Source organism: Triturus cristatus, chromosome 2_2 (assembly GCF_964204655.1).
Source record: "Triturus cristatus chromosome 2_2, aTriCri1.1, whole genome shotgun sequence".
Lineage (NCBI taxonomy): Eukaryota > Metazoa > Chordata > Amphibia > Caudata > Salamandridae > Triturus > Triturus cristatus.
Genome location: NC_140582.1, coordinates 750782409 through 750810162, shown reverse-complemented (window position 1 = coordinate 750810162; position 27754 = coordinate 750782409). Strand labels below are relative to the sequence as shown.

At 48.7% G+C, this 27754-nt stretch overlaps 1 protein-coding gene across 5 annotated transcripts in view; it reads left to right on the top strand.

Moving 5' to 3' along the window:
• Nucleotides 1-27754, top strand: part of PCM1 (pericentriolar material 1) — a 1275228-nt gene that overhangs the window by 937268 nt on the left and 310206 nt on the right. For 4 of the 5 annotated variants that reach the window (XM_085641994.1, XM_085641996.1, XM_085641992.1 and 1 more), the window contains 3 exons: nucleotides 5475-5648; nucleotides 25695-25757; nucleotides 25844-25979. In XM_085641994.1, coding sequence (XP_085498120.1) covers nucleotides 5475-5648; nucleotides 25695-25757; nucleotides 25844-25979 — 373 coding nt within the window. The remainder of the gene's footprint in view (nucleotides 1-5474; nucleotides 5649-25694; nucleotides 25758-25843; nucleotides 25980-27754) is intronic. The other variant, XM_085641995.1, reaches the window with a different exon arrangement.

The window sequence follows — 27754 nt, the reverse complement described above, 5'->3', positions numbered from 1 at the left end:
GTTTGCCATTGATTGTATTACTTTGTTGCATTTACTTCACTGTTCGCAGATCGAATAGTCACTGTGTTTTTCATTTCTCCAATACAATGAGTTTGTAACAAACCAAGTGTTGATTGTTTACTAGATTGCTGTTCATTTAATTGCAGTTCACACGAACTCACACTTACGGTAATTTTGCCTAGTTGTTCAAGATTATTGCAACTGTTCCTTTCCACCGCAGTGCACTCAGTACACTGGTGACTGTTCACCAGCAATATTGCATTTTTTCTCATAATGCACAAGTCACTTTTAGTGAAACGCTTTCGGTGACTTGGTCAGACCACAAAGTAGTAACATTTTTAGTATTACCTCCAATGCAAGGTGTAATCAAAACTATGGTCAATCATACGGAGTATCGTCCTTGGAAAAAAGTGAAGGCAGACGATTTAACTAATCATCTTGTAAACACCCTTCCCACTATTCCCGTAGACTTGGACGCTGCAGTCTCTAACTATTCCAGGTGGTTGGACTCAGCATGCAACGAACTTGCCCCTAAGAAAATTTGTCACAATTTTAGAGTTCGACCATCATCACCATGGTATACGCAAGAACTAAGAGAACATAAACGGTGCTGTAAACAACTAGAAAGAATATGGCAAAGCAAATACGATATACAAGACAAAAACCTTTATAAAATTTGCTTGAACCATTATAAGCAACTTCTCCTCAAAACTAAACAAGAGTTTTATTCTTCTAAAATCAATGAGGCAAGAAATTCAACTAAAGAACTATTTAAAACGGTCAAAACACTTGCTGACCCTATCCTTCCCCCGATAGAAGCCAGCCAAGAACTCTGTGACAAAATAGCTAATTTTTTCTATGAGAAAGTTGCTACTATCTTCTCTACTTTTATCCACTCCTTAAATGATACAGCTATACCAGGGTCAGTAGATGCTCACGCGTTTGATAACAAAAACGAGGTGTTTCACAATTTTACACCCATCTCCATTACTGAGGTTCATAAACTCTTGGAGACTACTAAATCTGGTTCCCCCATGTATCCCTGCCCCTTATCAGTACTTAAGCTAGCCTCAGAACCAGTCTCAGAAATCCTTACGTCCATCATTAATTCTATTTTCGCAAATGGATATTTCTCCTTAAATTGGAAATCCGCTTCCATTCTTCCACTATTAAAATAGCCAAAGTTGGAACCAAATAATTTTAGACCAATATCCAGGCTCCCACTACCTGCTACGATAATTGAAAAAATAATGAACATACAACTTAGTAGATTTTTGGAAGATGGCCACCTATTGGATCCCACACAGTATGGTTTCAGAGCAGGACACAGCACCGAATCTGCGCTGCTTAAATCAACTGAGGAAGTTAGAACTATTTTGGATCAGGGAGGAAAAGCGGCAATGATTATGTTGGATCTGTCTGCGGCCTTTGACACGGTCCATCACGGTTTATTGATGGACCGGTTATTTGATATTGGAGTCAAAGGGAATGCTTGGAGGCTGATTAAGTCTTTTCTAGCGGACAGAACACAAGCAGTCACGCTGGGAGACTTTACGGCCAAGGCCTTCTCCTTACCATGTGGGGTCCCACAGGGATCTTCCATCAGTCCCACACTCTTTAATGTTTATGTAAAACATTTGGCACCCCTGGTCGAATCCTTTGGGTTCGACCTCACCTCTTACGCAGACGACACTCAGATAGTGGTCTCCATTTTCCCTGGAGGACTTTCAAACATAGCAGTAAATTTTAAGGAGTGTATGTTGGCAGTAGGCAGCTGGATGACCCAGAATTGCCTCAAGCTAAACTCCAATAAAACTGAGGTGGTCCTGTTCGGAAACGACCCAAACTTCTGGACTCCAAGTTGGTGGCCAGATTCTTTGGGGCCTCTTCCAACACCCTGTAGAAAAGTTAAGAATTTGGGCATTATCATCGATAACAAACTCCTGTTTAAGGACCAAGTCAACGCAGTAGTCTCATCTACATCATTTATTCTGCGATCCTGTAAAAAGATACTGCCGCTTCTCCCCAAAGAGTCTCAAAGGATGGTTATCTCTGCTTTGGCGTTATCAAAACTAGACTTCTGTAATAGCCTTTATTTTAACATTCAGGAGGGATTACAGAGAAAACTACAGCTACTGCAAAACGCAGCGGCAAGACTGATATCCGGTATTCCTAAATATGCATCTATCTCGGTGGAGATTAAAATATTGCATTGGCTGACGGTAAATAAAAGAGTACTGTTTAAAGCTATGTGCATTACGCACAGAGCTTTATATAAAAAGGGACCTCATCATTTGATGAGGGACTTTCAATGGTACGCACCTGGAAGGAACCTGCGGTCTTCAGAGGCTAATCTAGTTTCAGTCCCAAGGATAAAAAAAGCTAACTGGGGTGGGCGAAGCTTCCTAGCAAAAGCAACCAAGGCCTGGAACGCACTGCCTCCATGCCTTAGACACTTACCTAACCATCTGGAATTCAGGAAGGCACTTAAAACCAGTCTTTTTGCACTTTAAATTTCTTTCCCGGTTTATAAAACTGTATAACATAACATAACATTGTCACACAGGGCACCACCAGTGCTAAAGCCGGCCCTCTGTGGTGCTTCCCTTTGCCCTCAACACTACTCCTTGGGTGATTACGAAAATGATATTGGTGATCATGGCACACCTTTGGAGATTGGGAGTACCAGTTCTCCCCTTACCTTGATGACTGTCTGCTGACAGTAGACTCACAGCAGTATCTTGTATGCCACCTCCAGATGACGAACCTCTTGATATCATTTTGGTTCACACTCTACAAGTCAAAGTGGCACCTGATTTCCTCCCATAAGTTGCCATTCTTTGGGACTAATTTGAAAACCGTGTAATTCAAGGCCTTCCTTCAACTATAGTAAGTTCAGGTCATTCCGAGCTAAGATCCCTATGTTTCCACCTCAGTCGTTGGATCTTGGTGAGAGTAGCTCTGAAGCTTCTTGGTCTGTTAGCCTCTGGAATTTTCCTGGTCAACTGCGCTAAGTGGCACATGCTGGCTGTGTAAGGGAATTTGAAGAACCAGTAGGCCCAACACCAAGGAAATATAACAAAGTCCATTCAGATTTTGGATGGGATGGCCCGCAGTCTGCAGCGGTGGCAATTGGTCAGATGGTAGGCCCCTTTCCCTTCCTCATCCAGAGCAGCCTGATTTATCACTACTGGGTTGCGGAGGTGATGTGTGGTAGGTGAAGATAAAAGGACACTGGTCTCTGAAGACAGGCTGGCTCCATATCACTGTTTTCGAGTCGGGAGCCATTCACCTGGCATTGAAGGCTGTCCTGTCGTCCATCTGGTGCAGATTCTCACAGACAAAACTACCACCATGTGGTACTGTGAAAAGCAGGAAAGTGTGGAATCCCTGGTCCTGTGCAAGGAGGTGCTGCAACTTTGGAGTCGGCTGGAGTGTCATGGAATTTTCCTGGCCTCGAACAACCTGGCAGGGTTCTTACATTTCAGAATGGACAAACTCATTTGGTGGCGTCTGGTAGAACATGAATGGCATCTTCTTCTGAGGTGGCACAGAGTATCTTACGACCGTGGGGAGGACCCTGGTTAGATCCTTTTGCAGCCATTAAGAAATCCAGTGTCAGAGATTTTTGTGCTTTGTAATTCCTCCAAAAAGATTTGTTAGGAGACACGTTCTGACTCAAACGGAATGTGGGACATCTATAGGTCTTCGAGCCCCTCCTTTCCTTCCTCTGTGTCTGAAGAAGATAAAGAACGACGGTGTCCAAATCATTCTGATGTTCTCCTGTTACAGCAGTATGGCAGGGTCCATCTCCCAAACATGCACAATCTACACCTCTGTGCATGGAGACTGAAAAGCAGCATTTAACTGCATTTGGTTTTCCAACAGAGGTCATGGATGTCATCCTTGTTGTCAGGCACCCTTTAATGAAGTCTATATGCAGAGCGTTGAGTCAGATTTGTGGCCTGGTGTGGTGTTCACAAGGTAGACCTCTTATAGGACAAACTGTTGGTTGTCCTATTATGTTTTGTATGTGGCCCAGCAAAACCTTGGAGTGGGCACTAAAATAAAACATTTAAAAAGTTTTTATTTATGTATTCAGCTTTTTCTTTTTTTTGCATCTACTGGACCTACCTTTCTTGTTTAAAGCACCTGTTGTAATGCAATGTATTAAAGGTGTGGTGTGCCTTACCTTTCAAATCATTTATGACTCCACAGTGAGATATTAACTTGGTCTTGATGTTTTTTTATATGTGTACGCCCCGCAAGCCAATGCACAGCTGTGCGTTGCAGTTTAAATACTGGCTTCCTCATTGTAGTCACTTCAGTGGCTCGTGTGAGTGAGCTTGTGGCCCTGCCGGTGCAACCACCATACACCTTCTTTTTTCCAGGCAACCTCGTGCTGAGGACTCGGACGGCTTACTTGCTTAAAATTGTGACTCCTCTCCAACATTCACAATCCATTGCTCTCCCGGTGTTGTCTGCCCCTCCTTATGCCTTGAAAGAGGAAAAGCTTCATCGATTGGGTCCTGAAAGAAGTTTACACTTTTACATAGATCGTACCAGGGACCTCCAAGATGAAGAAGGAGAAGGCTGTACAAAAGAGGATTGTTGTGGGCGATAGTCTTCTGCATTAAGATCTGCTACTTACTGGCCAAAAGGCAGCCTCCGGAAGGACAGAGTCTATTCTATCAGGGTTATGGCTGCTCCCTCTGCATTGGCCTTTGACATCTGTCATGCTGCGACGTGGGAGTGGTGCATTATTCACCAAGCACTACAGCCTTGACAGCCAGGTCTGAATGGAAGGACCTTTCGCCCAACCAATCCTGCAGGACTTTTTAGTCTGACTCTACCCCACAGACCCGCACCTGTAGACCTTTGAATGGTACTGCTTTGGTCTAGATTATGAAGGTAAGGAATCTGCGGTTGGAAGTATCCTTCAGAAATGACTTATCTTCCATAACTCTCTTTTTGGTGGATACTCTATCTAACCTCAGATTTCTCTCCATCCTTCCACCTCTCAGCTCTGTGTAGTGGCTTCTTTTTAACATCTAAAATTTCCCAAGTTAGGGATCAGCACACTTCTACCGTCATCTGGTCAATGCTCGGCATCTCAGGGCATAGAAAGAATCAAGGCAAAAAATGGATGTCCGTGTGCAGTTGTGGATCTTACATGCGACTGCGCACCATCATTTCTGGGACGGTGGGAACCCAGCGCAGAACCGCGTGGCTCAGCCTGGTGGTGCATTGGAGAACTACTGAATGCTTTTGAATTTAATCTGGTACCTGGGGTATATTTAAAGGTGATGCACCAGCAGTTAGTGTATCCATCCAAAAGAGCATTACTGAAGGTAAGTGACTTGCTCTCGTCTGTTATTTGATTACAGTTTTGAATCCATCTTAATTGCATCTTGATTAATGTTTTCATTAGCATTTAGCAAAAGGAAACTCTTTGGCTTTATTTCTTTTAACAGGATTCCTTGGCGAAGTTTGCTGGCAGAAAACTGAAAGATTGTGGAGAAGACCTTCTTGTTGAGATTTCAGAAGTTTTATTTAATGAGTTAGCGTTCTTTAGACTCATGCAAGATCTGGACAGCAATACTATATCATCGGTTAACCCGCAGTATCAAAGAAAATTGGAAAAAGAGGTTGATCACTTTATTATGTAGTGTTTAAAGCCATGAAAGGTTTAACTTAAATCTGAAACTTAACAAGTTTTATTTGGGTATTAAATGTTAACTAATGAGTTTTGCCTACTGTTTTCTTAAATTATATTGGTTAGTCATTGCATTATCCTAGTCCATGTCTACTGACCATCAAGCTCAGTCAGATGTATTATTACATGGTATTTTTAACACATGATCTTCTTAAATATATTGCTTCGTAAGATACATTTTTATAATCATTAGTGTACTGAAAACTGATATAAGATTGCCCAGTTAGATTGTTTTTAAAATTTCTGGTATGAAACATCTTTTTATGGAAAAATGATCCTGATAGTACTTTCAATTTAATGTGGTATCAATCAAGTCAACATAATTTACCATTTGTGCAAACATTGCTTTAGGTGGATACTTCTAACTGCAGTTTCCTCACCTTTTGAATATTACCAGGCTGGATCCAGAAACCTAAAAGCAATGCTCCTGCTCATTGGTAGGTGGTGTCCTGCAACTCCTCGTTAACGTCATGTCACTCCGAAAGTGATCTACGCAGCTGCATACATGTGCCACCCATGCATGCTGACAGCAGTTCCTTCCTTCGAATGCACATCAGGAGCTCCGCTCCTACTTTTTCTTCAATCTGAAGAGATTTTCTTATAAATTTTCCAGTAAGCAAGGGACATTTAATCCTCTAAAATGACATGGTCTAAACCTTGTAAGAACTATCAGAAACTAATGTCTATGACGGATCGCCACAAGATGTGCCACTTGTGTGCTGCGCTCAGATGAATCCTAAAGCCATCTCTGAATGTGAAGCAAAGCTCTACTTGGCGAAGCACTGGAAGGCTCCATGTTGCTCCCGCTCCAATTTGAGAGCAAGAGCGCAGGCCTCCTCCCGAAGTTGTTCCGCTAGAAGATCATCTTTGCAGGCAAAGTATTCTGGTAAGTCAAAGAAGAAACATAAGAAGTACAAGTGGGACTCAGCCCCTGTCCACCGCTCTTTTTCTCCGGAGAAGGTGCGCAAGTGTCACGGAGCCATTTGGTCTCACTTCTGTTCCACTAAGGAGCGGATTTCATCCTTGGTCCCAATGCACCCCGACTTTTCGGGTCAATCAGCGACGTCTCAGGAAGTTGAAGCCTTTCAAAAGCATTTCTGCTCTTCTTTGGCGCGCTTCTGGCACCAAGGATTTACAGTCACCTTAAGTCAAAACCTGTGAATACTTGAGCAGAATGCAGTCACTTGCCATCTGTACCTTGCTGCAACAGCCTCGGATAAAATCACTAGGCAAACTGGCTCAAAGCATGGGGAGGAGGGATTAAGGAAGAGAACACCGGGGGGAAGTGTTGGTGGAGGCAAAGGCTCAAAGTGTGGTCTTTGGAATGCATTCTTGAATCGGTGAGTATGATACAATTAAAGATCTCTCCTACCTGATTGATGGACAAAACCAACAGTGGAGAATGAACTGCACTTTTCCTGGTGTGGTAATGGAAGGAGGCATGAGACTGACTCAGACCATTTGAATGCCAGTCTGTAAAAAAGTTAGTAACCAGGCTACATAGCTTTAACCACATACACGTTGACCTTAATGAGCATGCCACTCATGCTGTTATCTCGCATCCCAAACTCACTTGAAGGATCAGAGTACCTGCTTAGACTTTTAGCAAATTTTCTGTATTATAATATTTTCCTGAGGATTGAGACAGTATCTGCGGTCTCCAGTGTGGCAAAGAGTCTGTGAGCGCTTCACATCTGAAAGAAACACGTTAGTTAGATTCCTCACCTTAGAATATCCCCAGGCGTCAGACTGGATCCGGAAGATTTTTCGTCAGCAATACCCCTTGCGCTTCGCTAGGCGTCGTCTGCGGCTCCGCGTCCGTCGTCGGCGTCGTACGCCGGAATGACGTCGTCGGAGTACTTAGACGCCGCCCTCGCGCGCTGACGTCAGTTCTTCTTTTTTCCGCGCCAGTAAGCGCAGATCCGGGAGAGCTACCCCTTTAGTCAATTTTTGACTAGTTTTTTGATCCTTTTTGATCCTGTCAATCGACTCCGGTGCCGGTAGGATGCCTGGTTTTAAAGCCTGTGCTGACTGTAACCGCCTGATGTCGGTTACGGACCATCACCGCCGGTGCCTGTACTGCTTGGGCCTCGACCACGACGCGGAGTCGTGTTCCGACTGCAAGGCCCTGACCTCGAAGGCTAGACGGGAGCGGTCCCGTTAGCTTCTCGAGATCCGCCACTCGGCTCCGCGCGTCGCTCGATCCCGGTCCAGGAGGAGGTCCAAGGATCGGTCGCGGAGCCGCAGCAGACGTCACCATCGGTCGTCGGGATCCAAGTCTTCGGGTAAGTCGAAGCATTCCAAGAAGTCCAAGAGGCGACATCGCTCTTCGGACTCCCCTCGCCGGTCGTGCGACTCGGCCGAGGGTCAGGGTGGTTCCACCCCCGCGGCTCCGGCGGAGCCGCAGGCGCCGCGCACGTCCCCATACCCTCCGGTCCCTGGGACTGACGCGACGCCGGCGGAAGTCAGTGCCTTCCTCTCGGCCATGAGGAGCCTGGCTCCGCCGTCGGCGCCCGCTGGTGCGCCTTCGGGCCCCGCGGATCCGACTGGGCTGCCTTGCCTGCCGGTGGCTCCGGCCCCGGCGCCGTTGACGGCTCCGGCCTCGACGCCGCAAGCGCCCGAGGGACCCGTTCTCGAGTCCCCGTCGACGCCGGTCGACCTCGTCACGCCGACTCCGCTCGACGTCGTGCCCCAGTTCAGTCCCGCTCCGGGCCCGGCGCCGGTCCGGCGTCGATGGACGCCGAGATCGACGCCGCTAGAGACACATTTTGTCTACCGCCCGGCTCCGTTACTTTCTCCTCTACACCAGGAGTCGGATGATGGGGACTACTGGGAGGGATCCGAGGATCCTATGGCCGCTCAGGCCCAACTGTCCCAGGACTGGGCAGATGAACTGGGGGAGGCCAGTGGTCTGGATACCTCGCCAGACACTGGATTCATCTCTCCTCCGACTGTGGCGTCGGAGGAGGGTGCTGCTTTCTCCGTGGTGCTGCGCAAGGCGGCCGCAGCCCTGCCGTGGCTGTGAGGACGAACGTCCTCACTGAGGTGCTTCAGACTGCAGCAAGCTCCACTGAGCCTCTGCTGCCGTTCAATGAGGCCCTCACTGACGTTCTACAGGGCACCTGGTCCAAGCCCTCCACAGTTCCTCCTGTGGACAGGAACGTCGCCAGGCGCCACCGCCCTGCTCCGGGCGACCCCAGTTTTCTGTCCCAACACCCTACCCCGAGAGTCTGGTTATCCAGGCCTCTACCTCCCAATCCTCCTTCCCGACCGCTCCGCCGGACCGGGATTCCAAGAGGCTGGAACAGTTTGGCAAGAAACTGTTCTCTTCCCTTAGTTTGGGCCTGCAGTCTTTGAACACCGCTTGTCTCTTGGACCGTTATTCCCACTCTCTGTGGGATGCGGTGGAGGACGCGCTGCCCCTGTGTCCTGAGGAGGTCCGGACACGACTTACCCAGGCTCTGGCCGATGGGAGGGATGCCGCGCGACATGCTATAAGATGTGGGCTTGACACTACGGACTCGCTGGGTAGGGCCATTTCTACCTCAGTGGCGCTTCGACGTCACACCTGGCTGCGATCCACGTCATTTTCGGGTGATGTCCAGAGCTCTCTCATGGACATGCCCTTTGATGGCACTCGCCCTTTTGGCGAGAAAGCGGACAGTGCGCTGAATCGCTTTAAGGACTCCCGGGCTACGGCCAAGTCCTTGGGCCTCTCGGCCCGCGGTCGCAAACTTCCGCCTTTCGCCCCTTTCGTGGCCAAGGAAGGGGTGCCTCCTCACGTACGCCTAGCCACCAGCCGCAGAACCAACCTGCGCGCGGACGTGGTTTCCGCCGAGGCGGTTCTGGAGGATGACGAGGTCAGTCCACATCCACCCCGGCAGCATCCGCCTCAAAACCTTCCTAGTCCGAGCTTTCAGGCCCATTCCACGCCAGTGGGCGGCAGAGTTCGCCATCACCTGCTCCACTGGCGGTCCATCACATCTGACAGGTGGGTGCTGCAAATCGTCCGAAGGGGCTACTCCCTCCCCTTCGAGACGACCCCTCCAGCCATGCCACCGCAGCACCACCGTATCTCGGGGGATCATTTGAATCTTCTCCACGAGGAAGTTTCGGCCCTCTTGGCCAAGGGGGCCGTCGAGCGCGTTCCGAGTCCAGAAGTAGGTGGTGGTTGTTATTCCCACTACTTTCTGGTTCCCAAGAAGGGCAAAGGGGGCCTACGCCATATCTTGGACCTCCGGAACGTCAATGCCTTCCTCCGGAAGGAAAGGTTCAAGATGTTGACTTTGGCTCAGGTTCTAGCTGCCCCAGTTGCGGTGGAAGCAGGACGTTGTGACTAGCAGGCTCGCCGATTTTTAAAGGTTGGGAGTAAAAGTAAAAACACCCCCAAGAAAACCTACTGTGTGGCTGACAGCGCTTAAAGAAAAGAAGACAGCGTTGTCAAGATTCAGGCTGCCACAAGATATTGCAGGCTCTAACTGGTATCAGGACACCACTTGAAAAGGTGCAGGGAAGGACAGCCTGAACTTAAACATTAGGCGAAAAACCTATTGGCACAGCTAAACAATTGAATACAGGCGGTGCATATCGAAAGACGTACCTGCTTTAAGACACCATTGAACATGTGTCAACGTGACTTTTTAAAAAATTCTATGACTCCACTGACTATGATGCAAGTGGTCTAAAATCACAAAAGTTGAGAGGTGATAAAGTCGTCCTGAACACCCACAGAAGGACTTCAACCCCTACACTTAAAAAAGAAGAACAAAACTTTGGTTTTAAATTCTCGTCCGTCCTGAGGAAGGTGCTACTATTGTAACCTATGCACCGAAACGCGTCGACAGTGGGACTTTTTAAAGCATATGAAATGTATTTGTGTAGTATTTAATTTGCAATTTTGAAAGTACATGATTTGAAGTGTGTGTGACTCTGAGATAGATACCGTAATACGGAATTGTTAGATAGCATATATAAGACTGTACCAGAGCACCCAATTAGAGTATATATTGAATGCAATTTTAAAATATGATTTTATTGAACATAAGTGTTTTCCTATGAAAAATAAATTTTGAGAGTAACAAAAAGTATATTCTAGTCTGGAGTAATAATATTTGTCCAGTGTCACAGTCAAAAATCAAAGGTTATTGATCTAAATGTGTAGGCCTCATGGTCACCAACTAAAAGAGTAATACACAGAAAGGAATCTTTTTTTGATAAATATCTAGCTGCCCTAGACCCCGGAGACTGGATGGTAGCATTGGACTTGCAGGACGCATATTTCCACATCCCCGTCCTGCCGGCCCACCGGCGTTACCTGCGGTTCACGGTGGGCCAAGAGCACTTTCAGTTTACCGTGCTCCCCTTCGGCCTCACCAGTGCCCCTCGGGTGTTCACGAAAGTGATGGCGGTGGTCGCAGCTCATCTGCGCAGATCAGGGGTTCCAGTCTTCCCCTATCTCGACGACTGGTTGTTGAAGGCGGGCTAGCCCCAGGCAGTCGTCTCGCACCTCCAGACTACGGCGGATCTCCTGCATTTGCTGGGGTTTTCCATCAACGTGCCGAAGTCACACCTGAGTCCCTCTCAGAAGCTCCTCTTCATCGGAGCGGTTCTCGATTCGGCGCAGTTCCGGGTCCATCCACCGGAACAGCGGGTCCGGGATATACAGGCCCTGATTCCCATGTTTCGGCCTGTATCCTGGGTTTCGGTCAGGCTAGTGTTGCGGCTTCTGGGGCTGATGGCCTCCTGCATCCTACTAGTGCATCTCGCCAGGCGGCGCATGCGGGCTCTGCAGTGGGACCTGAAGTTTCAGTGGGCCCAGCATCACGGCAACCTGTCCGACCATGTCTTGATCTCGGAGGGCACTGCACAGCAGTTGCAGTGGTGGCTCACGGACCGCGATTGGGTCATGGGCAGAAGCCTCTCCCTTCCCCAACCGGAGCATGTCGTAGTGACGGATGCGTCCCTCCTGGGATGGGGTGGCCATATGGGAGAGGCGGAGATCAGAGGCCTCTGGTCTCCGGCGGAGTCTCGTCTCCACATCAACCTGTTGGAGTTGAGAGCGATCCGACTCGCACTGAAAGCCTTCCTTCCCTCTGTCCGGGGAAGTGTCGTGCAGGTGTTCACGGACAACACCACCGCCATGTGGTATTGCAACAAACAGGGCGGGGTGGGGTCGTGGACCCTTTGTCAGGAGGCCCTGCGCCTCTGGACGTGGCTGGAACACCAGGGCGTCACCCTGGTGGTTCAACATCTGGCGGGCTCTCTGAACGCCAGAGCAGACGAACTCAGCCGCCGGTGCATGATGGATCACGAATGGCGTCTGAACTCCGAAGTGGCGCAAGGTCTCTTTTAGCAGTGGGGAGAGCCTTGGTTAGATCTATTCGCCACCGAAGAGAACGCGCAATGTCAGCAGTTCTGCGCGTTGGAATTTCCAAGGCGGCACTCGCTCGGCGACGCTTTTCGTCATGAGTGGAGTTGCGGTCTGTTGTACGCCTTTCCGCCTATACCACTTCTGCCCAGAGTGCTGAAGAAGATCAGGCACGACCGGGCCCAAGTCATCTTGGTGGCTCCGGATTGGGCACGAAGGTACTGGTATCCTGAGCTACTCAGTATGTTGACCGATCCTCCGATACGTCTGCCCCTTCGGGAGGATCTTCTGTCGCAGCAGCAGGGGACGGTCCTCCACCCGAACCTGTCCAGCCTCCACCTCCATGCGTGGAGATTGAGCGGCGACAGTTGATGCCATTTGACTTGCCTCCTGAAGTCTGTGATATCATTCTGGCAGCCAGGCGTCCCTCCACAAAGTCGGTATACGCCTGCCGGTGGAACAAATTTGTGGCATGGTGCACAGCAAAGGCTGTGGATCCCCTTTCCGCCCCTCTTTCTGAGGTTCTCCTCTTTCTTCTTTCTTTGGCCCGGCAGGGCTCTGCCCTGGGCACCCTGAAAGGTTATCTTGCTGCCATCTCTGCCTTCTTGCGGCTTCCTGATCAGCCTTCTCTTTTCAAGTCCCCTGTGGTTACACGCTTTCTAAAAGGCATTACTCACACGTTCCCTCCTGTCCCTTTTGTAATGCCTCAGTGGGGCTTTAATCTTGTTCTCACATTTCTAATGTGCGCTCCCTTTGAGCCTCTTCATTATTGTCCTCTTCGTCTGCTGACGCTTAAGACTGCTTTTCTGGTAGCCATCACCTCGGCTAGACGGGTGAGTGAGCTCCAGGCTTTATCTTCAAAGCCTCCTTTTCTGTCTGTTCATCCGGACAAGGTTGTCCTTCGGCCTCGTCCCTCCTTTCTTCCGAAAGTGGTGACTCCATTTCATCTTGGGCAGTCTGTCACCTTGCCCACCTTCTTTCCGCCTCCGCATCCTTCCAAAGAGGAAGAGAGGCTCCACCGTCTGGACCCAAAACGTGCGCTCTCCTTTTATTTGGACCGCACAAAGCAGTTCCGGGTGGACGACCAACTTTTTGTTGGATACGTGGGTGCTAAGAAGGGGAAAGCGGTGCACAAACGGACCATCTCTCGGTGGGTCGTTTCGTGCATCAAAATTTGCTACTCCATGGCAAAAAAGGACCCTCCTGTTGGACTGCGCGCCCACTCCACTCGGGCCACAGCGGCTACTACTGCTTTGGGACGGGGTGTCCCTTTGCAGGACATCTGTCAGGCGGCGACGTGGGCTTCGCTACACACGTTTGCCAGGCATTATTGCCTTGACAGCCAAGTCCGGAGGGATGGCTTCTTTGGCCGTTCTATCCTCCAGGACTTTCTGGTGTGATCTTGGGTATCTATTCTAAGGTGAGGAATCTAACTAACGTGTTTCTTTCAGATGAACAAGTTACTTACCTTCGGTAACGATGTATCTGTAAGAAACATTAGTTAGTTAGATTCCTCACCGACCCACCCATCCTCCCCGTTCTGCGAACCGACATCTAGGGTTAAGGATATCCTTTTCAGGCCCCTAGATTTTCTTTTTGGCACCAGTGTAGGTCTTTGCATGGCTCTGCGTTCCTGGCGCGGAAAGCTATGTACAAGAACTGACGTCAGCGCGCGAGGGCGGCGTCTAAGTACTCCGACGTCATTCCGGCGCACGACGCCGACGATGGACGCGGAGCCGCAGACGACGCCTAGCGACGCGCAAGGGGTATTGCTGACGAAAAATCTTCCGGATCCAGTCTGACACCTGGGGATATTCTAAGGTGAGGAATCTAACTAACTAATGTTTCTTACAGATACATCGTTACCGAAGGTAAGTAACTTGTTCTTTATTAACCTTTCATACTCAAGATTCGCTTTTGAGGGTTATCTTTTGATTCTTTGGAAATGGCGCTCACTCAAACTGTGTTCACTTTTCCCAAAAAAAAGATCCTTTCTGCTTTTAAATCCCCGTGTAGTTTGTCACTGCCTTAAACAATATTGTTTCCTTTTTTCATGTCAAGTCCAAACAAAATCTTTTCTCTAACTAAGAATATCACTAAGTCTTGGTCTCTTGAGTGTTTATTTTTTAAGAAAAAATCTTTTTTCTTAATGGAGGCTTACCTTATTCCCTTTAACTCTTGTGTGTCTTCTCCCGAGTGCTGCTGCATTGTTGGATTGGACTCAATAACTGGTAGTTGAAGCAAGGTGTGGTCTTTTATTGTGGTTCCACAGCCAGATACAAAATGGCTGCTAGCTTTCCAAAAGACAGGGCAAAGTTTAACCAGGCCACTGCAATAGACCTGAAAAATTTATAAAGCGCATTTTGGTTTAGTACAGGATTTCTGGGTCAGAGCCTCAGTCTTCTTTCTGATGTCTCACAAGCCATATCACTAACCACGGCTTAACACAAGGAAGAGTTAGAGTGGGTTCCCACAGGTTACCACTGGTCGGTTTCAACCCCACTGCTTTTGGGCCCTTGAACTTACTTTTTGTCCTTTACAAGTGCCAGTACTGGTTTGTCTAGATGGGGAAATCCGCACAATCCTCTCAAATGTCGATACCGGCCCAGAGGTGGAGCTTCAACACGTTATTATCAGACCATAGCCAACCATAGTGATGGCGACAGCTGGTACACCGACTTACAGGATGGCAGTGGTTGGACTCGTCACCTGACATGGTTTTTCCCCACCGTTCCAGGTGAAGAAAGCCTGTCTTTCAGCAATGTGATTAGGATAGCTGCTGAGGTCCTTGACCTCCACTTTGCAGCTATGAATGTGCTTACAGATCCTTCCGACAGATTCTCCAGCCTAGTCATTCACTGACTAAAACTATCTTTCCCTTCTATGAAGCCCTCGCAGACGCACTGTTGTACACTTGGTCTAAACCAAGCTCTAATCCCACTGTTGACCCACAAGTCGCCCTTCGCCATAGACCTGCCGTAGGTGACCTATATTTTTTAACCCAGCGCCCAACCTCTAAAATCTTGGTAGTGCAAGCATCCACTAGTAGAGCAAATCCAAACACCTTTTCAACCACGCTGCCTAACAGGGTGTCAAAACATATGGATACTTTCAGTAAACAAATATTCTCCTTGGCCAGTCTTCCTTTGAGGTCAGTTGATGGAAGCTTTTTACTTGGTCACTACACTTGTGCACAATGGTCAGTGAGATCTTATCAGTGTGCCTCCTTAGCCCAGACAGTTCAGGATGAGACAAGATTATGCATCCGTTTGGACCTAGACACCACAGATTGTCCTGGAAGTGCTAGGAGAGCGAGTGTGGTGCTCTGACGCCATTGATGAAGGAGGTTCACAGTCTTTTCCAGGGACGTCCAGGCGTCTTTGTTCCTTAGCGTTTTGAGGAGAATTGAGCCATAGTACGCTCTTCAGCCCTTTCAGGTACAGTTCAGGAATCCACCCCAATCAATTCTGCCTTTTTCAGAGATATGGTAGGGGCTTAGCGTCTCAACAGCATTAGGCTCTGCCTCCTGCACAACAGGCCTCCCATTCCTTTCGAGGTCGGGCCGTGGGCCCAACAGACAGCGGCCTGGTCATCAAAGTCAATTCGTACTTTGACCATCCCCCCCTTTGGCAGAAACCTTAAAACCCCTTTTGAACGCCCTTAGTGGCATACAACCATCCGGTTGAAGGCAGGATCAGCCACTTTCTACAAGGGTGGCAGCATATTACATCTGACAAATGGGTCCTGCAGTTTTCTAACGGAGTTAGGTCCTTCTATTCCTTTTTCGACCCACTGCGTATGTTACCTACACCGGACCACTTCTTAGAGGACCACATGTCCATTTTATGCTATGAAGTGTAGGCCATAAAGAGGGTAACAGCCCTGGAAGTAGGGACTAGGTGTTATTCCTGCTATTTCCTTGTTCTGAAGGACGGTGGCTTCTGCCCTATCCTATATCTTCACCTTTCAACTGCTTCCTGCTCAACGACAAGTTCAAGATGCTCACCCTGGGTGAGTTCCTATCTACCCTGGATTACGGAGACTGGATGGTCATACTGTACCTGCAAGACGTTTATTTTCACATGCCTGTCCTGCAGATCCATAGTCAATACCTATGGTTAAGAGTGGGCCATAAACACGTTCAGTTTGCAATACTGCCTTTCTGCCTCACCAGTTTCCCCATGGGTATTCCTGAAGATAATGGCAGTGGTCTCTGCCCATCTGCGGAGGTACCAATCTTCCCCTGGATTGGCGATTGGCTGTGAGGGGAGGCGTGTCACTATAAGTTACAAAAAACCTCCAGACAACGGCAAACCTCTTGTCGTTTTGAAGTTATAGTCTGCAGAGGAAAAATCTGACTCCTTCACAGAGACACCATTTCATCACAGCATCCTGGATAGGGTGTGCTTTCGAGCCTTTCCTCTGAACCAAGTAGTCCAGGAAATTCTGGTTATGATCCCAATGCTTTTTGACCTCCTAGCCTCCTGCTCACTGATCATGCTGGATGGCACATGCAAGTATTGCAGTGGGGCCTGAAGTCTCAGCACCCAAAGAAACCTGTCAGATTTTATCCAGGTGTTGAAGGAGACTTCAGTGGTGGCTGCTTGACTACAATTGGACCCGCGGCTGGCCCTCTTCTTTCCCCACCCAGAGTTGATTGTGATGAATGGGTGTGCCACTACTGGTTGGGGAAGTCGTCTGTTGGACAAGCCTTCACCCTCCCTAACTTCTTGGTACCACCTCACCTGTTGAGGGCTGAAGAGTAACTCTGTTTGAACCCCAAATAGAGCACTCAGTTTTTACATTGATTATACCAAGGAACATAGGGTGGACAATCACCTTTTTGCAGGGTTCACTGGATTGCGGAATGGCAGCGTGGTACAGAAACACCATCTCTCAGTTGAGAGTCCTCTACATTAAAATTTGCTATGCATTGGCTAAGAAGCAGCCCCACTCCCTCAGGGCAAAGAATGATACCCCTTCATTGGCGAGCAGAGTACATGTCCTTGATATCTCTGACCACTAAGTGGGCAACAGTGCACATGTTTACGAAGAACTCGTGGCTCGATGGCCAGGTCTGCCAAGATGGCCATTTGCCCACTCACTCCTGCAGGACTTGGGAGGTACTGCTTTGGTATCTATTTACAAGGTGTGAAATCTGCTATTAGAATTAACTATCTGAAGAACAAGTTACTTACCGTTGGTAACACTCTTTCTGGTAGATGCTTTATCTAACTACAGATTCCTTACTGTGTTCCCATCCCCCCGTTCTGTGGTATCGTCTCTTCTGATCCCTGACTAGAAATCTGCACCCTGGTTCTATTGATTCACCTATGGGCTCTGCGTCTGAGGACGCAAACAATTTCATGAAACAGCCTGACTTAGTTGAGCAGGAGTGGCGCTTATGTGACACCGTGTTTCACTTCCAGACCTTCGAAGTGGAGTCGCATGGTGGCAACTAACAGCACTCAGGAGCACTACTTTTGAGTTACTCCTGAGGATATTCACAACATAAGGAATCAGCAGTTATATAGAGTATCCATCAGAAAAGTACTCCAAGTAACCTTTTTAAATTACCTTTTTTCCACAAAAATTGAAAAGTTTTAAGTTATTCTCCTATTATCTGCATGTGTTCAAATAAATGAACTAATATATTCATACTAGGCTTTAGCTCTCGTACATCAAGCTAACATGGTTGAATGTATTAGAAGAATAACTTGCTCTGCAGCGCTGGCTATAGTCGTGGTGATTGTTGGTAACCATAACTGGTGAATTTCATTGGTTTTGTGTATTTGAGCCAGAACCATTACTTTTTCAAAATATATATTTCAGTGAATTTCATTACCTTTTTTATGATGGCCTAGGCTTTGGGCGTTGGCCAGGCCCTGCACCCATCCCACCACAGGTGGCAAGCACGTCCTGGACATAGCCTTTAGCTTCCACAGCGGGGTGTTGGATGCAGGGCCTGACCTTTGGCCACGCCATGCTCACAACCCAGTGCAGGTGGAACAATGCACAAAGCTTGGCCTGGCCCTATTTATTTATTTGGGATATGCAGATCTTAGCATGGAAGTGCTTTTCCATGGGAAGCACCATAACCAGTTACCACAAACCCAGCGCAAGCTTATGCCACCTGTGCTGCTCCTTTCTGGGGTTCACGGTTCTAAATCCATATGAACGATAGGCGATAATGGTGTCGGAGAAACTTACCCTTGGCAGTAGATGGGTATAAAGCTGGTGTTCACAGGACCGAAACAGGTGCTACAGATACTGGCCTCCATTTAAGGGCAACCGATGCGTGAATCCTGAGAAGAAACTGCAATTCATTGAACTTTTATTTTTATCCACGGTCAGCGTGTGCCCCGCTTGACCTCTTATATACCCTTTAATTTCCTTTCGGTGTGCAACGACTATGCCTTGCATCCTGAAATGGCAGCTGCAAAAGAAATATCTGAAAGAGACACGTTGGTGATAGATTCCTTACCTTAGAATATCCCCAGGCGTCCGACTGGATCCGGAAAGTCTTTTCGTAGCAGTACCCCTGCGCATCAGTAGACTGTGTTGTGCGGGTCCGCGTCCTTCACTGATGTCGTATGCGACGAGATGACGTCACAGAGACAGGCGCCACCCATGCGCGTTGACGTCAGTTCTTTCCTTTTCTGCGCCAGCAAGCGCAGATCCGGATAGAGGACGAACCTTAGTCACTTTTTGACTACTCTTTTGAGACTTTTTGTCTCCCCCCTTTTTTCTCCTGGATTTAAGTCTTGTCGGGCCTGGCGTCGCAATATGTCGGTGGCGGACCCCGATGATGTTTGCCTCTACTGCCTGGAGACCGGCCATGACTCTCGGTCCTGGCGGGCCATGGCCCGAAGGTCTTGAGGGAGCAGCGTCGGAAACTGCTGGAGGTCCGGCACTCGTCCCAACGCCGCTCCAGGTCCAGGGACCGTTCCTGGGACCGCTCGCGGGGCCGCAGTTGTCGCTCCTCTGGCTCCAAGTCTTCGCCCTCGGATTCCGGTTCCGACATAAAAAGAAGTCGAAGAAACGTGTTCGCTCTCAGACGTCCCCACGTCTGTCCTCGAATACGGACGAGGGGGACAGGGATTCTGCCCCTGCGGCTCCTTTGCCCCCGCGGCCTACCCGGGTCCGTCGGCGACTCCCAAACAGGTGCAAGACTTTTTTGCCACCATGGACCGCCTTTTTAGGCCTCGGGCTCCCGCCGGCACGCCCGTGTCCAGATCCTGTTGGGCCGGCGGCGCTGCCGGCGGATCAATCGGCGCCACAAGGTCCAGAGCTGCCGACTCCGGCCCCAGCGCCGCCCTCAGCTCCGCCTCTGGCGCCGCAGTGGGTGCCGTTCGTTCCGCCATGGCCCCGGTTCCAGGACCGTTTCGTTCCTGCCTGGGATCCGCGTTGGGAGACGGCGCCGTTCACGGCGCCGTTTCCGATGCCGTATGTTACTTCTCCGGCTCTGCTGCCGCGGCCTGTTCCTCCTGCAACGGAGGTGGAGGATGACTGGGAGGGGTCGAGGACCCTCTTGCCTGTCTGTGTGACTCAGAGCAGGATTGGGTGGGGGACGCCGGCGAACTCGATGTCTCTTCTGACCCGGGGTTTGCCTCTCCCCCGCCTACCATGGAGGAGGGCGCCTCCTACACGATGGTGCTCCGTCGGGCAGCTGAGGTCCTCATCCTCTTATCTTCCTACGATGGCTCTCAAGACTAATCTCCTCACTGAGGTGCTCCAGACGGCGTCCACTTCATCGGAGCCCCTGCTTCCTTTTAACAACGCCCTCACTGACGTCTTGTTGGGCACTTGGTCGAGGCCGGCCACAGGGGCTCCTGTGGATAAGAATGTCGCCAGGTGTCACCGCCCGGCGCCTGGTGACCCCGCGTTTCTGACCACTCATCCTACGCCTGAATACCTGATTATCAGAGCCTCGACGTCGCAGAGTGCCATTCCCACGGCTCTGCCGGATAAGGACTCTAAGAAGCTGGAACAGTTTGGAAAGCGGCCAGCTTGGGGCTGCGGTCGGTGAACACCACCTGCTTATTGGGCCGCTATTGCCACGCGGTGTGGGATACGGTTGCTCAGGTGTTGCCTCAGTGTCCTGAGGAGGTCAACGCTGCGCTGTCCCAAGCAGTTGCCGAGGGTAAGGATGCAGCTAAGTTCGCCATTCGGTGTGGTTTGGACACCGCTGACTCTCTGGGCAGGGCGGTTTCTACGGTCTGTGTCGCTTCGTCGCCACGCCTGGTTGAGATCCACCGGGTTCTCACCTGAATTCCAGAGCTCGCTCATTGACATGCCCTTTGATGGCACTTGCCTGTTTGGCGATAAGGCCGACAGTGCACTGGAGCGTTTTACGGGGCCACGGCCAAGTCCTTGGATCTTTCCGCAAAAAGCCCAGCCACTTCTGGGTTTCGTTCCTTTCGTGGCCACAGCAGAGGCACCCAGGCACGTTCCTTCAGCAAGCCTGTGCAGAACCAGCCTCAGCAGGACGCGGCTTCCGCAGGGGCTTGTCTGGGTATCATCGTGGGGGTCAGTCCACCTCCGCCCCCGCTGCTTCTTCCTCCAAACCTTCCTAATCCGAGCTGTGTGGAGCACCCCACGCCGATGGGTGGCAGGATCCGCCACCACCTCCCGCACTGGTGTGATATCACACCAGACAAGTGGGTTCGACATCCGCAGAGGTTACTCTCTCCCCTTTCAGTCCTCCCCTCCAGCCATGCCACCTCGGTACCGCCGCATGTCGGGGGATCACTTGGTACTTCTCCAGCAGGAAGTCACAGCCTTCTTGGCCAAGGGGGCCATCGAGTGCGTTCCTGGGCCGGAAGTAGGGAGTGGTTGTTATTCCCACTACTTTCTGGTCTCCAAGGACAAAGGGGACCTGCGCCCCATCGTGTACCTCCGGAACGTCAATCGCTTCCTCCAGAAGGAGAAGTTCAGAATGCTGACTCTGGCTCAGGTCTTGTCTGCCCTCGACCCTGGAGACTGGATGGTAGCATAAGACCTGCAGGATGCATATTTCCACATTGCCGGCCCACCGGCGTTACCTACGGTTACTGTAGGCCACGAGCACTTTCAGTTTACCGTGCTACCCTTTGGCCTTACCAGTGCCCCTCGGGTTTTCACGAAAGTGATGGCGGTGGTCGCAGCTCATCTGCGAAAATCGGGGGTTCCAGTCTTCCCCTATCTCGATGACTGGCTGTTGAAGGCGGGCTCAGCCCGGACAGTCGTCTCTCACCTCCAGACTACGGCCGACCTCCTGCATTTGCTGGGGTTCTACATCAATATGCCTAAGTCGCACCTGATTCCCTCTCTGAAGCTCCTCTCATCGGAGCGGTTCTGGATACGATGCACTTTCGGGTCTGTCCTCCTGAACGGCGAATCCAGGATATTCAGGCTCTGATTATGATCTTTTATCTTCCATCCTGGGTTTCAGGCATGATGACCGAGGCTGCTGGGCCTCATGGCCTCCTGCATCCTGCTGGTCAATCATGCCAGATGGCATATGCGGGCTCTGCGGTGGGACCTGAAGTTCCAGTGGGCGCAGCATCAGGGGAACCTGTCCGATTACGTCCAGATCTCGGAGGGCACTGCACAACAGATGCAGTGGTGGCTCACAAACCTTCATTGAGTCAATGGCAGATCCTTCTCCCTTCCCCAACCGGAGTACACAGTGGTGACGAATGCGTCCCTCCTGGGATGGGGCAGCCACATGGGAGAGGCGGAAATCAGAGGCCTCTGGTCTCAGGCGTAGTCCAGGCTCCATATCAATCTTTTGGAGCTCCGGGTGATCTGACTTGCACTGAAGGCATTCCTTCCCTCTGTCAAGGTGAGAGTAGTTCAGGTGTTCACAGACGACACCAGTTCAGGTGTTCACAGACGACACCACCGCCATGTGATACTGCAAAAAACAGGGTGGGGTGGGGTCGTGGACCCTATGTCAGGAGGCTCTGCGCCTCTAGACATGGCTGGAAAATCATGGCATTTTCCTGGTGGTTCAACGCCTGGCAGGTTCACTGAACACCAGGGCGGACGAACTCAGCCGCTGGTGCATGATGGATCACGAATGGCGTCTTCACTCGGACGTGGCGCAGTCTCTTTCAACAGTGGGGAGAGCCTTGGTTAGATCTATTCGCCACAGAAGAGTACGCACAATGTCAGCAGTTCTGCAAGTTGGAATTTCCAAGGCGGCACGCGCTCGGCGGCACTTTTCGTCGCGAGTGGAGGTGTGGTCTGTTGTACGCCTTTCCGTCTATACCACTTCTGCCCAGAGTGCTGAAGATTATTAGGCGGGACCAGGTCCAAGTCATTCTTGTGGCTCTGGACTGGGCTCGAAGAGTCTGGTATCCCGAGCTACCCAGTATGACTATCGATCACCCGATCCGACTGCCTCTTCGGGAGGATCTTCTGTCGCAGCAGCAGAGGACGGTCCTCCACCAAACCTGTCCATTCTGCACCTCTTTGTGTGGAAATTGAGCGGTGGCAGTTGATTCCTTTTGACTTGCCTCCTGAAGTCTGTGATGTCATTCTGTCAGCCAGGCGTCCCTCTACTAAGTTGGTATATGCCTGCATGTGGAACAAGTTTGTGGCATGGTGCACAGCAAATGCTGCGCATCCACTTTCTGCCCCTCTTTCTGAAGTCCTACTGTTCCTTCTTTCTTTGGCACAGCAGGGCTCTGCTCTGGGCACTGTCAAAGGCTACCTTTCTGCTATTTCGGCCTTTCTCAGGCTCCTTGATCAGCCCTCTCTTTTCAAGTCCCCTGTTGTTAACAGATTCCTCAAAGACATTACTCACCTTTTTCCTCCTATTCCTTTTGTAATGCCACAGTGGGTCTTGAACCTGGTTCTCACATATTTAATGTGCGCTCCCTTTGAGAATGTTCACAACTGTCCTCTTCGTCTGTTAACTCTAAAGGCTGCTTTCCTGGTTGCCATCACCTCTGCTAGGAGAGTGAGTGAGCCCCAGGCACTTTCTTGCAAACCTCTTTTTCTGTCTGTCCATCTGGACAAGGTTGTGCTCAGGACACATCAATCCTTTCTGCCAGAGGTTGTCACTGCCTTTCACATCGGGCACACCATCACTTGCCCACCTTCTTTCTGCCTCTGCATCCTTCCAGAGAGGAAGAGAGGCTCCACCGTCTGGACCCAAAACGTGCGCTCTCATTTTACCTGAGTTGCACACAACAGTTCCGGGTGGATGACCAGTTCTTTGTTAGCTATGTTGGCGCCAAGAAAGGTCGGGCCGTACATAAGCGGACTATCACCAGATGGGTCGTCTAGTGTATTAGAGCCTGTTATTCTCTGGCAAAGAAGGAGCCTCCGTTGGGGCTGCGCGCCCATTCCACCAGCGCGACGGCTGCCACTAAAGCATTGGGACGTGGTGTCCCCTTACAAGACATCTGTCTGGCAGCTACGTGGGCCTTGCCGCACACTTTTACTAAGCATTATTGCCTGGACAGCCAAGTCCGGAGAGACGGCTTCTTTGGCCGTTCTGTTTTCCGTGACTTCCTGGTGTGATCTTGGTTCGCAGACTCACCACCGTGGTTGGTATTGCTGGGTTGTATTGTAAGGTAAGGAATCTGTCACTAGCGTTTGTCATTAAGATGCACAAGTTGGTAACGCTATATCTGTAAGAAACATTAGTTAGTGATAGATTCCTTACCGCCCCACCCATCCTCCCCATTCTGCGAACTGATTTCTAGGGTAAGGTCATCCCTTTCAGGGCCCTAGTTTCAATGCACCAGTGGTCAGTATCTTGCATGGCTCTGCGTTCCAGGCGCGGAAAGTCGTGTACAGAACTGACGTCAGCCCGCGAGGGTGGCATCTAAGTAGCTGCTGTGACGTCATCTCGGCTACCACAACGCTGGACACGGAGCCGCACAACGCCACCTTCCGACACGCAGGGATACTGCTGACGAAAACTTTCCAGATCCAGTCTGATGCCTGGGGTTAATTCTAAGGTAAGGAATCTATCACTAACTAATGTTTCTTACAGATATATCGTTACCGAAGGTAAGTAACTTGTCCATTCTGTTCATAAGACTTCAAAGTATGCAAATGTATCATGTGCAGAGGTTGGTGCGAATAACTAATGCCAGCCTGCTAGTTAGTGCTGTATATGTAATTGAATGCCATCACATCTGAAGCAGACAAAGCCATTGTCTAAGTCGCCCTGTGGAACAAACTATCCACAATAAATATCATTAGCAAGAGTAAGTAACTTTTTCTTTTGCATGTCTTCACTGTGTCTCTATCAAACCTATCCTCTTATCCCACTTTATCGGTGCTGTAAACTGGAAAAAAAGCCAACTGTTAAATTCTAAGTAAAATTTAATTTCAAGATTTCCATATGTCATTGGACCCACACTTAATTTAGAATATTTTAAATTGTAAATTTTAATAAAAAAATGGTTTTAACAATTTGTCTGATCTGTAATCCCTTCCTTCAAGTGGCACATCTTTCCCCTTTAAGGATAGTACTGGAGTGGTGTATTTCAGCAATAAAAGTAGTTGTAGCCTCACACACGGCCAAACAGATTATTTGCAGTGACTAATCTGATTCTAAGACAGCCTATAAGATTGGCTGAAACATACAGTAATATCAGCAACTTTGGTGTCCCAGCCTGAGATAATGTTGGATGACTTTTACCCTGGCTGCCTTCCTACTTGGTTTTTTAGTTAAGAAAGGGACCCACACCACCACATGACTGGAAATCCAGTGAGCTGATAATTGAAACAGGATAACAAGCATTCCACATTAATTCAGGAATTACTCTCATTTAACTTTAGGAATGCTCTTAAACCGCCTTCAATTTCAGAAAACACCTTGTTCCTGAAACAGTTTCCTTACCCCACGGCCAGTGTTCACGGGCTCTGTAACACCAACAACCGTTTGTGACCCAATACATTCTTCACCGTCTAAGATTATACCACTTCATCATGGCTCTTTTGTTCTCACCCAGAGACCTTCTCACTCCATTACGTATTTGAAGCCAAGTATCACAGTATAGCCAAAATGTAACATTGGTTCTGATTTTGTTACACGCCATTCCTCTTTGCGGTTTAGTTCTCGCATTTAAAATACCAAAAATAAAAACAAATGAACTAGTGTATCATGGAAAAGGGTTGCATATAAATGCTCACATGCCTACTTTAGAAACTACTTTCTCAAACTATTTGAGTTTTTACGTATGATGCTTTTCTATTGTAGATCAAGTGATGTTTCACTGTGTATCTCACATATTAAAACCAGTTATCCACCACATACTTTTTAAAGTAACAGCCTATGATGTCATTGAGTTTACTGTTGATTTGGTTTGGCTTTTTCGATTGGTGAAAAGGCGCTTTGTTAACTGAATGGCCAGTTGTGATTCATAGGGGAAAACCTTTACTACATCCCGCAGCCACACAGTTTGAAAATACATTTTCTTTCCAGGTGAACTGACAGACAATTTAGATGGGAGTTTTAGTTTCCTTTGGGTCATGTACCTTAAAAAGCAACGTTTCGTGAATAATCTTTCTATGCCTGTGATAGTTGTATTTTGTCAAAGCAGTAGTTGTGTAAAGCATTCAAAGGGTAAAAGATTAATGTGAGAAATGTTTATATAATTTTAGGGTAAAAGAAACCTTGCAGTAGACGCAGTCTTCGATGTAGGAGGTCCTTATGATGAAGATAAAGTATGTTGTGAGCAATCCTTGTTAAATATTCACTTAAATGGTATTGTATGATTCTTACTCAATAATGCATTTTCCTTTATAAATAGGACAAGGATGAGACTGAGGCTGAAAAGCAAGTGCAGGCATGTGAAAATTATGATAGAAATGAAGTTGCAAGTGTTAATACAGATACATCAGAGCAGGAAGAAGAGGACGAGAGCGAAGGTCTCCCAGTCTCCATAAGTAAGTTGAAAAGAGAGTGCATTCCTCCCATTGTTGTATTGAAAAGTATGTTGTATGTGTTCTATTCTGACCCCCAACTGCCTGTATTTGACGGCTTATAGAGCATGCCTTTAAAGTTGTAGGAGCTTGCAGTCTCATAGAAGTTTTATTGAACATGTTTGAATTTATCTATAAAGTACCTTCAGCATTGGATTTTTTCTGTATACACATGCTCTGTGGAAATTCCCCCCCAGGAAGCTCCAGCTGAGAAAAAATATTGACTATATTATTTTTGATGAATACTTAACCCCTTCGCTGCGGCGCGAATTCCGCCGGGGCGCTGGGGGGGTGAGCGCGGCACTGCCATGTTCGTGACGGAACCATGCCGTCATGAGTCACGGGCGAGCTGTGCTCATGACGGCGTGGTTCCGTCTCGACTCCGCCCACTCAGTATTTAGCCCGCACAGGTGGGGAATTAGTGCCGCGTGGGCGGAGCGGCCGCAGTATGACGGAACCACGCCGTCATCAGCACACGCCGCCCGTGGCTCATGGCGGCGTGGTTCCGCAATGCGCGTGGAAGGGGGTGCGCACTGTAGTCCAGGGGAGGAGCCACCTATCTCGTGATACTTCGAAGACTCTTCCAGGACAACAATGTGCAATCATCCGGACCCAACACTAGGCGGCGATCTATGCACAGATATGAATGTCAGCAGCACTACATGCCAAGAACAGATGCATACTGGTAAGTAGCATAATCAATTCCTCACCTGTACCAGGCAGTTGCCTCCACCCACCTTTGGATAGATATGTAAGGGATTAAGTACTCACGCCGTACACTCTAAGGACAGTGCAATTCAAAGAGGAGTTCCATCACCAGGCCAAAGTATGTTACAGTGTACTTTGTCTCATAATAAATGGTCACGCCATCACCTTTCCCCATAAACCACTTAGGTGGACATATGCTTGCATTCTGTGTGTGCATTTATCTTAAATAAAGTCCATAAAAAGGTAAAGAAGTTAGACAAGCTGATAACATTTTAATGGCTATTGATCAACCTGGGAGAGGTCAATCTGTAAGCAAGGCCTGTCAAGATAACTATGGGCCTGCATCTTGTTTGTGATAGGAAGACAGATATTTCTCTTAGAGGAAGAGTGATTGAGAATTCCACCAGTATTGTGTCGATCAGCAGTAGCCTTGTACACCAGAATGCCTCTGCGTGATATCTGCCTGGTTGTCACCGACTGTCCAGATACATATGGAGCAGTTTACAAATGTTCACATGGAACTCATTTGTAATTACACTCTTGTATGGTCACATAACTTTTCCTTGTAGAATTACATTTAAAGAAAAATAAGAGTTCTTAATAAAATGAATAAAGGAATTCTGAATGTTAAACCGTACTAGTCTATCAAAAAAGATTACAAAATTGACTTCTTGCAAAACTCAGCTCAGCCGAACTGAGTTATTGATTCTTTTGTTATTCCACACGATTTTAAACAAATATATATACACAGATGTGCATATTTTGTCAATTAGAAACAATTTTTAGGTGCAAGTGAAAAATAAATTAAAAGCCCCAGGTGTAGTGACTATAACAACACATCAAGAAGAAGTGACAATGAAGTGACTTATAAAAAATACATTGAATTTATAAGGTTATAGGTATATTGTAGGACATCTAATGCTTCTTATGACAATAAAGAAAGAGCGACCAGAGCATTTCAGGACTAAATCCTGGTTTGGCCACTTTCCATGCCCCCAGGTTATCACAGTCCTGATGAGACCCTCATATCC